Source organism: Balaenoptera physalus, assembly GCF_965194825.1.
Source record: "Balaenoptera physalus genome assembly, chromosome: 14".
NCBI classification, from domain to species: Eukaryota; Metazoa; Chordata; class Mammalia; order Artiodactyla; family Balaenopteridae; genus Balaenoptera; species Balaenoptera physalus.
This window is the reverse complement of record NC_138893.1, coordinates 69,557,683-69,570,103: the sequence shown is the minus strand read 5'-3', so window position 1 is coordinate 69,570,103 and position 12,421 is coordinate 69,557,683. Positions and strand designations below refer to the sequence as shown.

Sequence of the window (12,421 nt, the reverse complement as noted above, 5' to 3'; positions counted from 1 at the left end):
TCCAGGGCCAGGCTTGAAGAAACTGGCAGCTTCCACTTTCTGTCTCTTGCTTTTGGAAGCCAGCCACCACAAAAAGAAGTGCAACTACCCTGAGACCACCAAGCTGTGAGAAGCCCAGGCTCTACGGGGAAGCCTTAAAAATGAGATGCCATGTGGAGAGGGAGAGACCACGGAGCCCTGAAGCACGCGAGAGGAGAACCATCTTAGAAGAGAAGCCTCTAGCCCTTCCCCTCTCCGCGGATGCCCCATGGCTCACAGAGGGACCACCCAGCTGAGCCTTTCCCAGATTCCTGACCCCTAAGATCATGAGCAAAATGAAATGGCTGTTTAAAGCCACTAAGAGTGCTACACAGCAACTGATAAGTGGAACATACTGGGTGGCTTCCATGTGCCCCTCCAGATCCACCCTTCACCTGTTCTGTCCCTGAAGGTTCCTGATCAACGCATCAAGGGCTTCACGTTCAGTTCAGCCACTGGGAACCCTGACCAGAGACTGGAGGGTACGGGACAGTGAAGAGAGGACACTTCTTCCCCAGCCTCTCTCTGTAGTGTCTCCCCAGGCTGTCTGCATCTCTACTGAGGACCAGAGCTCCTCCCAAGGCAGCTCTGGCTCCAGGACACTTCCCTTTTGGACTATTCTCGCATTCTTTCCCTCCCCCCACCCCACCAGGACTAGGAGTTCTAATGGCCCTGCACACTGGCCTACACCTTCTAAATATCCCAACTGGAAGGTGCCATATGCTTTTTTGTTGGAAAGAGATTCGGGGTCCGTGGGAAGAAGGACTACACATCTGAGACCGTGGGTAGGAAGGGGGCAGGAGGGAGATGTGGAGCTCGTGTTTCTACGATCCTGGTAGAAGAGAAGTGCCCTGTCTGCAACCTTCCCCATGCTGGCCACCGTAAGACAGGGTGACTTTTGTGATCTTCTTCCCTGCCATGAAGACAGGGGATAAAAATCCTTCCTGCTCCAATAATTTAGTTCAGAAATAATCTTGGAATTTTGTTTCTTAAGTTAAATTCCATGTCAGAAGCAGTGGGATGTGGCCTGATAGTTTTAAGAACACCAGGTAGAGAAGAACTTTTCCTCCTGTGTCTTGGTTTTCTTAGCTAAAATAGAGGGGGTACTAATCATTCTCATCTTACCTACCCTGCTAAAGTTCTGCGAAGAGCAAATGAACTAGTGATAGGAAATGTGTTGTCAGCTTGGAGGTGTTAAACGGTGGCACTGGAAGAAGCTGCTGTCCCACTCCTCATTATTCTAGTGGATGCACTAGATCATTTCAGGTTTCGAGAGTGAGCAAGCTGAAGGGTCATGAATAAGGTACGGCAGGATTTTGCCAAGGCACGGATTTGACTCACACACGCTAAGAGGCTGGTATGCAAGGGGGGAGTCATTCAAAGGGAAAGAGGCCTTAGCTGACCCCCGCCATCTGCTCCTCTCTCCTCCTCCTCCAACCAGGCCAGTTGCATGTCTCTTACCAAGAATGGCCTCCCGAGGAAGTGCCAGATTGGGGTTTGCACATTTGAGGGTCTTGCTTAAGAGGGTATATTTTGGGTTCTTTTCTCTTTCAGCAAAAAGTGGGACTTAAGTTTAATGACTGGTGACCGTCGAACACCAGGCCTGCCCATGGTTCCTCTGAGCTGGCACTCAGGCACTCCTGGTCAACTCCATCCTTTTCCTGGCCTGCATGGGGTCCCTGGAGCCCAAGCCCTACTGTGACCTCACAGAGAGGAGAGCTGAGAACTCAGCTGAAGAACTGCCCATCCAGGGGCACGACCCAGGGGTACGTGTTACTAGGGACCCCAGTTACCCTCTGGCAAAAAGGGGGTCATAATCTTCTCCTGAAGGACTTTATAGCAGAGAGGGGACATGGCTGGATGGAGCCTGGGGCCTGTCACTTCCCCCCTCTGAACCTGGGGCTTGTTAGTACCTGGAGGAAGGCCACACCTCCTACAGGTGCATCGAGGCACGAAGCAGGTGCTCAACCACGGACAGCATGGTTATTATTCCCATGGATACAGTTCTTCGAGGAAGGAGTGCCTGCAAACTCTCTCATTCCCCAGAAGCCCAGGGAGTGGAAGGGGCCTGAGCCGCTCACCTCGTCCATCTCTCAGGACAATCTCGCTCTCGCCTGAGATCCAGCGGTAGCAGGGGAACTCAATGTAATCCCCGCAGGGCGTCTTCAGTGTGATGTACTTCAGGTACCAGTCGTCATGGAACCAGTACTTGCGCTTCTCGATTCTGATCAGCTGGATGTCGCCCAGTTCGTCATCAACTATCACATTGTAAGAATCAACCTGAGAAGGAGAAAAGGCAAGTAAGACCATCTGGGAGCTCCTGAGCCTTTGAATCACCCTCAATTCATTTAGCTGAGATGTCTGCCAAATGCCTGCCCTTGGCACGGCTCTGCTGCGCCCTGGGTGACAGAGATGGCCAATTCCCCAGCTCTACCCTTAGGAGATGGAAGTCTAGTGAGCAAGGGATGGCGCTGCTCAGAGAGAGACATTCTGCTGTCTGCGCACAGCCCAGTGCCAGGCCAGGCTCAGTGAGGGCCTCTGCAGCTGCCCCCACTCACAGCAAGGGCGGCAAGCCTGCTGGCCCTGCTACCTTACAGGGCTAGATGGGACAAACTGGCCCTCGCACGCAGGGGCAGCCCTTTACAGCTTGCAAAGGGCTTGCTGACGTTGCTATAGATCCCACAACAACTTTGGGAGGAGTGGGGAGTTATGACCTGTGTCTCAGATGAAGACAGTGAGGTTCAGTAAGCCCCACTTCTACTACTAATTGGCAGAGCTGGAATTCCAATCCAGGCCTTTCCGTATCTCTCTCATTCTCAGTGGGGCAAATAACTGAGTGCAAATGGGGAGGCTCAGATAAAAGTGAAGTCACACAGATTCAAGCTGTCCTGGGGCCTCTGCAGTTCACTGAGCCACAGTGATGCCAAGAAAATCAGATAAGCAGCGTCCACTATATCCAAGGCACAGTGGTGGACTGAGGCTGGCCTTGCTACCTCAGGCCACGTGCAGCACTACTCCCCAGGCTGTTGCCAGGCTCCTGACCCCAGGAGACGGGCTGGCGCAGTGGCAGTGCAGGGCAGCCCCTCCACGGCTGCTGCATGATCTGCGTATGTGCAGCTCTGGATGGCAGATGGGAAGGAAGGATGGGGGCTCAAGCATTGCATCGGGTGTTCCAAAGACCAGTAGGTTTGGGGAGCCCCAGACTCAATGCCCTCTGAGGCACTTTCTAAGCCAGATTTCACCCATCCTTGAACTTTTCCCTTGGTGGCAGGCTTAGAGTTCTCAGTGTGATGGTGAAGTAAGGGGAGGGGAAGGGTGTTCATCTCGCACATGACCCCACGCATCCCCATTTCCATCCTTCTCCCTCCAAGTGCCAGGAGACCCCTGGGAGGACTTCTTAAAGGGAGTGGGAAGTTGAACATTTTCAGCAAACCCCTTGGCTCTGAGCACAGTGAGTAGCTTGCATGTCCTGGCTGCCTCAGATGCCAGATGCTTGTGGTCAGAAAGGGAAGTCTCTTCCTAGTGCCCTGTGGTCTGGGCCTGGGTCCTCAGTTAGAAACAGTTCCTGGGGACAGAGGAGCCAGCCTGTGTGCTGGGTCCCTAACAGGTGTGGCAGCACATCTGTCCTGCCAGATGCCCATCCTGCAGGTGAAAGAACCCTCCTGCCCCACAGCGTGTCTTATGGGATACCAGGGGCCACAGGCGAGGTCACAGAGAGCATTGACCCCCAGGGCCTGTGGGGCCTCAGGCAGAGGGGCCTGTCTGTACCACAGGGCGCCGATCCGTGGGGAGAAGGCGGCAGGCCCCGGATAGAGTTGGGAGAGGAGTCCCAATGAGGGGCTGGATGACCTGAGGAGCTGGGAGGAGGGAGAGGAAAGGAAGGACACAGCTCTTGTTGGGTGGCTTCCCAGGGGTGGGGAGAGAAGGGAGGTCCCCGAGCTGAGGCATCAGTGGGCCAGGGCAGGAAGGTTTTGATGGAACATGGGGCCCAACGTCCACCTGGAGAAGCAGAGTGGGGACTGGTGGCTTAAGACTGGACGTTTGCAGGGCCCACCCCATTCCAAGTCCCACCTGCCGCGAGGATCTGCAGAGACCGTGGCCCTCCTGCGGGGTCAAGACAGAGATTCCCACCGAGGACTGGAGGGAGGGCAGTGAGGGGCAGAGGGCGAGGTGAGCCTGAGTGTCAGGGCAGCTCAGAAAGCCTCAGGGGCCTTGAGTTCACATCCCAGCTCCAAAGTAACTGACCAGGGGCCAGGGTAAACTGTTTCACTCTCTGAGGCTATGTTTCTTCATCTATCAAGGGGAGATCACGCTTAGCTTTCAGGACCATTGAGAAGTCCAAATGACATGATGCCTGAGTGGCCTCCTTTCTCCAGAGGCACAGGCCACCAGCTGCTGTGTGTATCGGAACCACCTGGTCCTCCCTCCTTGACTCCTGGGGGGTCAGCAAGTCCCACACTGACTGCGAGCGGCTCTGAGCTAGCACGGGCCCCTGCACTGAGGTCCATGCTTGACTACATGTGCCACATTGAGTAGCCAGAGTAGAGATGGGAGGAAGAAATTAAGCCCATGAGCAGAAACAACTTGGCTCAAAACCTGAAGGGAGTTCCTGTGAGGATGGAGAAGGGGCCTTGAGGCCGAGTGAGAACTGGAGGCATTTTTGTTGCTGGCGGTTCAGGCCGAGCAAAGGCAAGTCAGCGTGTGTTGAGGCCTGGGCCCGGGCTCGCGGTGGCTGCTCCAGGGGACACGGCTTTCCTGTGGCTCCGAGCGGCTAGAGGAGGCTGCAGGTGTCTGGGAGGTTGATGCCAGGAAGGCTGAGGTGAAGGGGGAGAGGACGGCCATCTCAAGTAACAGGCGCCACACGCATCTGAGTTGGAAGACTCTCATGGGAGGGAGGAGCCTCGGATCACAGAGGGAAGGGAGATGGGGCCCAGGGAGCCGCTCCAGGGCGACTCTCAGAGGGACGGCCAGCTGTCCAGCTGCGGGTGGGGATTGATAAGGAAGAGACGGAGTAGCTTCTCCGAGAGAAGGGAGAGCAGGGTCACCCTGGGCACACCTGTGGTGCAGTCACAGGAGAATGGGCCCTCCAGGTCACCCTTTCCCAATGACCCACAGGCACCTGGCAGAGGGCCCTGGAGTTTCACCCAGATGAAATCACTGGACAGACCTATAGGCACTCAGTAGGCCATCTGACAGGGTCTTGCGATGGGAGAGGACTGCCAGTCTGGCTTGTCTCTGGCTGGCCCTGGCTTCAGGCCCGGTGCTACAGGAGGTGAACCAGGGCCCGAGTTCAGTCCCACCTAACTCAGGCAGTCTCAGGGACAAAGTCTGGTGACACTGACACTGGCATCCAAGGGAGCCACTGCTAGAGAGTCACAAGGGATAGAGAGGGGCCTCCAGGAAGATCTCAGGGTCCTGTGTGTCAAACAACAAAGTCAGGTCTTAGGAAGATACAAAGAGCTACAGGGTGTGACGACCTTCCTTCCTCCTCTCCCTGGGCCAGTATGCTGGTGGATACTGTGTCTGTTGACTAATTTGCCTTGACACGTTAATATCACATGTCCATTCTGCACAGTGTACAGTATCAACAGTGGATGGCACGGCGCATAACAGGCCCTCAATAAATACAGTACATGTGCATGGCCGAGTGGATGATTATCTCATTTTATAGTTGGAAACTGAGGCTCAGAGAGGTCAGGCAGCTACCATGCTAGTGAGTAACTGGTGGCCCCACAATTAGAACCCACACCTGTGTGATGGCCCAACCTCTCACTGTTTCCCATGGCCACATCGTGGGAAAAGCCTTGGCCTGGGAGCCAGGTGACCTGGCTTTGAGCCCTGGTTCAAGCCCTCCATGGAGTATGAAGGGGCAATGTGGGGTGGGGTGGAGGACAAGGAAAAGCTTCCTACAAGGTGGCATTTGAGGCAGCTCTTGGGAGTTGGTAAGATTTCAGAGGTGAGTTGAGTGGAGAAGAAGGGGAATGGGCAGGGCATTTTGAATGTAGAGAAAGGAGGTGGGGAATTCGCATGTGAGAGGAGGAGGCTGGAGCATGGAGTTCTCGGGGCAGAGGTGGTGGGTGCAGTGGTCAGACACTAGAAAGAGACATGGAGCCTGGGAAATGTGATATTCACCAGCGTCCTTTCTCAGAAGGGCCAGTTTGCTGATTTCACCCGTTGCTCTCAATCCTCTATTGGGTACACAACTTTAAGGCTTTTGAGTATTTCAGCAAATTGTTAGCTGGCCAGTTTTTTGCTTGATCTTTATATCAACATTTAAAGAAAGGTTTCATTTGTTTCTGTCCCAGATCCCTGCTAGAGCAAGGACAGAGAAGAGTCATGATGTGGTCCAGCCTGACTGCCTGTCTTAGATGAGGGTAGTGAGGGGCTGGTGGGCGGTGGGAGGGGAGAGGAGGGGGCTGTGGAGTAGAGACAGAGGGAGATGATTAAGGGGTGGACAAGGGAGAGGCTGGGGCAGAGAGAGGGAGAAAAGGGGCAGTGGTTAGGGAGACTGAGGGAGCAAAGAATGAGGGAGCTGGGGGAATCTAGGAGACAGCAGAAGGGAGAAATTGGAGCAGAAAAGAAGAGAGAAACGAGGGACATGGGGAATTGTGGGGAATAGGGAGCAGAGGAAGGAAGAGAAAGAGGAAGAAGAGGCAGAATGTAGGGAAGAGATGGGACAGAGAGGGAAGGTGGAGGATAGAGAGATTGAGGGTCAGAAGGAAATATTTACTCTTCAGTTCTATATTATCATTTCTGAGAAGGCGGTATTCTAGAGTACATTCTTCATGAATATATTGTAAGAATATTCACTGAAAATATTTAAGAAGTACAGTTGTAAGACTTGTTCACATGTACTTAGTATATCATCCATGTATCATTCAAGGATGATATACTAAGCATCACCCTACTGCCTTTCGCTTTCCTAAAAGTGATGCCAGGGAATGAAAAAGGGTCAGGTAAGATTTCCCAGAAATCTTCGGATCTGTGAAAGTTATCCCATCGGGACTTGAATTACTTTAAATCGACAGAGTCAAAGAAATCAATCTGCTAAATTTGGGCTAGTCTCTGGGCTATGTGGGTCCACCGCCTGGGCCTTCCCAGCAGATGGCGTGACGGTTGACAGGACAATCTCACCTGCGAAGGACTCCTATTCCCAGTCCTGTCCTGAATCACTTGGCAGAACTCTGATGAGAATAACCAGGGATTTGTGACTCAATTTATTGAGAAAAAAATCAGTCCCATCCATTATAGGACTGAATTTTGCATGGGGGAATGCGGTATTGACCTGCCAATGACCTGGAAATGACTGAATTGGTTGCCCAGAAAAAGTCTTTACTGTTGTTACTGTAACTGTTATTATCTATAATGATTGTAACACTTTTCGGGTAAAATGGGTTAGCCTTATCTCCTCTGCAAGTATTTCCTCTAAGATTTCTCCTTCACCTTTACCCAAATGGGACGAATTGTCCTTAAGAGACATTGGCTGCAGATTGAGGAAGTAGCTCTGGGCTGTGCAAGACCAAGTGTGGAGTAACTTTGCATCAGCAGGACCTTTCTCAAAAGATGATTTTTTTCAAAGAGCCTTTTGGAGCCAGCGATTCCCCTGCAGTGCCCCTCCTGACCTGCCCCCTCTTACCACAATGGAAATGTGACATGCAAATCTCTCCTGAAATTTGCTGCTGGACTCTCACTGAAGTGTTTAATCATAATGTCATTTGAATGAATTCTCAGGGTGGGGAAATAATGAACAGAGGGATGCTTTCACCTCCTTCCGACGACCCTTTTATGGTCACAGCCCCGTACCTCCCGTCTGAGAAGCCACACCCGGCTGCTCATGCTGCACACTGATGTGTGTCGTGTGTGGAGAACGGACCCACTGCGGACCACTTATAAAGGCAGAGAAGTCTGTAACCTGTTCTCCTCCCATAAGTGTTGGGGGAATCCACGAAATAATGGAAATAATTATTTCTGACGGTGCTTCAGAATGGCTGAGGGTGTCATCATCCCAAATGGATGACTCATTAGCCCTCCTGCACCACCGTCCTCTGGGCCAGTTCCCTGGTTGGGGAACCAAACAATAGGAGGTAGTTCTTATACTCAACTCCTAACTCTTCTAGAAGGGTACTCTAGCCACATTAATATGACGAACCTGGCTAAGTGTCAGATGGGCTTATAGCGAGGTTCTGAGGCTCCTGGGTAGGAATCAAGCTCACTTTGAGTTTGGAATCTGGAAAAGGAGTGGACTATTATTTGCTTACTTTAGGCTCTGCAGACCTAAAACACGCTTCATGAATATTATCCAAGAAGTATTTGGTTGAACCATATGAAATTGCCAGTTTTATTTGTCAAAAATAGTCAACTATGAGCAATTCCTTGTGGTTCAACCAAATAATGAAGAGATAAAAAGACAGCTTTGTGGAATCTAAGTCTTTTTGGTCCAGTTCAGAAGCTGGGGGTGGCAGAAGGGAACAGATATTTCCTGGGCACCTGTACTGTGTTGGAGCTGTCACAATAGTTGCTTCATGAGCACTTAAGTAATGAGCACTTAATAAGCCCAGTGGATTGGGCACATCACACCAAACACTTGGCGAGGATCGCCACCTGCGGTGCTCACAGAGAAAGCTACAGGCTGGAATTCACGGCCAGGTCAGCATGGGGAGCCCACTTCTGAATGAATCCTCACACAGCGCCTGGCACCACAGACTAGACGTGCAGTCAACATGGGCTCCCTTTGCTCCCCGAACTCCCAGGCTCCAGGGTCTCTGGTGAGGAGGGGAGAGGGGAAGCCCTCCTCTCTCTTCCTCTTCTGAGCCCTCACACTCTGGGTGGAAGTGTTCCCTGGTGTACACTCTGCTGGGAGCCAGCGACGACCTCCAGGTTTGCAAAAGGCTTCTCCTGGCCTGGGTCTCTGGTTCCCTCTGCATTCCTATGGGGACCTGAACTGAGAATGGGAGCTGCCCAGGTGTGGACACATAAGCTAGTGCCACTCTGGGCCACCGGCTCAGACTCCTAGACCAGCCTGAAGCCAACCCTTGTACTTTACATTTGGGGAAACTGAGGCCCAGAGAGGGGGCAGAGTGAGCTAGTGGTCAGGCCCGGATGGAACTCAGGCCTCTGGACCCCCAGCCCTGCGCGTTCTCCCCACAGCCGAGATGCCATCTGTGGAGCCCTAGGAAGTGGGGCACAAGTAATGGTGGTCACAGCGCTTGCCCAGTTAAGTGGCCTCTCAGAGCCCCTCGCCCCCGAACTTGGGTCCCGGCCGCCCCGACGTCCGCACCCTGTCCCGGCCACCCCAGCCCGTGGCCTCGCGTCCAGGGCCGCGCGTCCTCACCGCCCCGCGCTCGAAGTCGTTGTAGAAGGGCTTGTCCAGCAGGTGCTTCTCACTGCAGCCCGCGGAGCCCACGAGGCTGAGGTAGATGTAGTCGTCGGTGCCCGCGAACCACTGGCTGCCGGTGGCCACGGTGACGGTGTAGGAGGGCATGGTGGCGCGCAGCGAGGGCCGCGGGGCGCGGGCGCAGCGAGCACTGGGAGCCTCGGCGCGCCGGTCCGCGGGCCTCCGCCCCTCGCCCACCCCGCGCGGCAGCTTCCGGCCTCTGAGCGTCCGGGGCCCCTGCCGCCCCCTCCCCTTCCTGCCCGCCCTGCCCCCGGCCCCGCCCTCCCGGAGCTCTGACCTCGCCGGACCCGCCTCGGACTCGGTAAGCGCACCCGTCCCTGCACCTCACCCCCTCCACCTGGCCTCTGTTTTGGCAGTCAGGGGACTGGGGCCACCTCAGCTGCTATCCCCTCCTCCCTCCCTCCATTCTCTCACTCAGTTTCTCATTCATTGTTTTCACTCTTCACCCTTCCCTCTTGCCTCGGCTTCCCTCACTGCCAAGCCCTTGTGAGGCATTAGGGTTGGACTCAAGGGACGCCTAGAAAACCAGACACAGTCCCCGCTCTCACCAAGTCCCCGGGGTTAGAGGGAGGCCGCGCGACTGGGGCACTTAGCCATGCTGTGATTACTGAGAGCAGGGGTGCTCTGGGAGTCTACAGCGGGAAGAGGAGCCCACCTGGGGAGTCAGGAAAGCTTTTGGAGGGGTGACACCTGAGCTGGTACTGTGCAACGCAGAGACTTCCGTGGGCATCGGCTTCTTCCACAGGCTTGGCTGAATGTCACTCTGCGCCGGGTGCAGGTGGGCACTGAGGTGAGTCAGGTGCCAGCCACGCTCAGGCCTGGAGATTGGCAGTGTGTAGTGGGAGGCAGGGCAGCCAGAGAGAGGGAGGCCAGGATAAGAAAACCCGAATCTGGACACCTAAGGGGTTGTCTGGAGGAGGCTGGTGCGCTCGGAGGCGAGGGGTTGCAGGACTCGAGGGCAGGGAGGCTGGGCGTGTGATGGGAAAGGGAGTAGACTTGTTTGGAGATGGCTTCTGGGAATGGACCCATGGCTGGAAGTCCTAGGGAAGAAGATGTGGACTCCACAGCAAGGATGTTCCATGAGTTAGAGGTGGTGCTTGGAAAACCCGCTGCCTGGCAGAGTAATTGGTTGGCTATCATTTACTTATTAATTAATTAATATTTCAATTTATTAAAAAAATTTTTATCGGCTTTCTAACTGATGATGGGCGAGGTTTGGAAGGGATGCTAGTAAAAGGCTTTGGACACTAGAAGGAAGCTTCCTGCGGGTGGTAAGCTTTCCAACTGCTGTGACCTGATCTCAGAAGTCTTCTGTATTCCCCTACACGTCCTCTGTACCCAGCTTCAGAACTGGGTCTGACTGTGGTACACATTCAGTAATGAGTTGAACTAAATTTAAAAATAAGTTCATTCCACGTGAGGTGGTGGGTACATCAAGTCACCTGTTCTGCACACTCACTTTTGGGGACGGGCAAAAAAGGGCAGGCTCAGGGCAGTCTCCCCATTTCTGGGAGCCTGGGCTCCATCTGGTGGCAAGTCCCACTTTCTCCTCTGCCTGGCAGGACCACCACTCTGGACAGAGAGAGAGTGAGTACCTGCCATTCTCTACAGGTGGGAGATGAGGGCAGATTTCAGTGGGACTGGCTTTATTTATCAAAGGACAAACACCAGAGGGATTCTCTGGGAGTCAAATTGTAGGACATGAAAGACTCTGGCCACAGCTGAGATAGGGTGGATGAAGATAGCACAAAAGTGGGATCCAACCCCTGCCAGGCAAAATATATGTTCCAGGAAACCCTGGAGAAGGTGTGAAGGATGGCTCTGGAATTGTCCTTCAAATCTAAGAATAATAGGGCTATTGTTTTGCTAAAAAAAAGGAAATACAATATATTTTTTGATGAAAGTAATGAACTATCTTTGTAGAAAATAAAGAAAAGTTTGATACACAAGTAAAACTCATAACAATATGCAGAAAAAACAATTAGTAAACATTTACTAATTACATTAGACATTTTTACATTAAGAGCACATTGTAAGTGCAATTTCCTGTTTTATTTCCATTTTCCTTAATATTATAACATATATTTTCCTATGTAATTTCACATTTTAAGTATTTCATTGACTGTGTAATATTTAGTTGTATGGATATACCACCATTTCCTTAATTAGTCCACTATTATTGGGCATTTAGGTTGCTTTCCCTCATAAATAATGCTATAGTACATATTTTGTGCTTAAAACATTAAAAAAATTTTTTCTTAATATAGGGACTTAGAAATGGGCCAAAGCATATGAACATTTTAAGACCTTTTTAACATGTTATTAAGCTACTTGCCCAAGCACTGAGTTAATTTATACTCATGCCATTTACTCTCATGCAGAACATGGAATGTTTGTTTCATAGAAACTTTGCCACCTTGGGATAGTTTCCAAAATATCTCCAACTTGTCCTCACTGCTCTGCCCTGGCTCAGGCTTTCAACACCTCCTGTATGGATTGTAGTGACTACTTCCTACCTAATCCCTTTACCTCTAGTCTAACTCCCATCCCCCCACCCGTTTCCCAATTCTAGCTAGAATTATTTCTCTTTAACATAGGTGGGATCATCTACTGCCTTAAAGTCCATCATTGCATGCTTTTCATTCTTTCTTTCTTCCCTTCCTCCCTCCCTCCCTCTCTCCCTTCCTTCCTTCCCTCCTTTTTTACAGCTTTATGGAGATGTAATTAGCATGCCATACAATTCACTCATTTAAAGCATACAAGTCAGTGGTGTTTAGCAATATTCAGAGAGTTCTGAGACCATCACCACAATCAATTTCAGAGTATTTTCATCATTCCATTAGTAGTCACTTCCCATTGCCCTCCTCATCTTTCCAGTCAGGGTAAACACACCTATTTTCTGCTTTATAGATTTGCCTATTCTGGACATTTCATACGAGTGGAATCATACAATATGTGCCATTCTGTGACTGACTTCTTTCACTTAGTATCATTTTTCCCCCCCAGATT

The 12,421-nt window shown here is 52.0% G+C and overlaps 1 protein-coding gene across 2 annotated transcripts in view; it reads right to left on the bottom strand.

The window, feature by feature from the left end:
- Nucleotides 1-9,658, bottom strand: part of ALOX5 (arachidonate 5-lipoxygenase) — a 59,468-nt gene extending 49,810 nt beyond the window's left edge. For both annotated transcript variants that reach the window (XM_082423487.1, XM_082423488.1), the window contains exons 1-2: nucleotides 9,350-9,658; nucleotides 2,100-2,298 (exon numbers count right to left, since the gene is read on the bottom strand). In XM_082423487.1, the coding sequence (XP_082279613.1) occupies nucleotides 2,100-2,298; nucleotides 9,350-9,499 (349 nt within the window). In that variant the 5' untranslated portion in view covers nucleotides 9,500-9,658. The remainder of the gene's footprint in view (nucleotides 1-2,099; nucleotides 2,299-9,349) is intronic.
- Nucleotides 9,659-12,421: the final 2,763 nt, after the last annotated feature.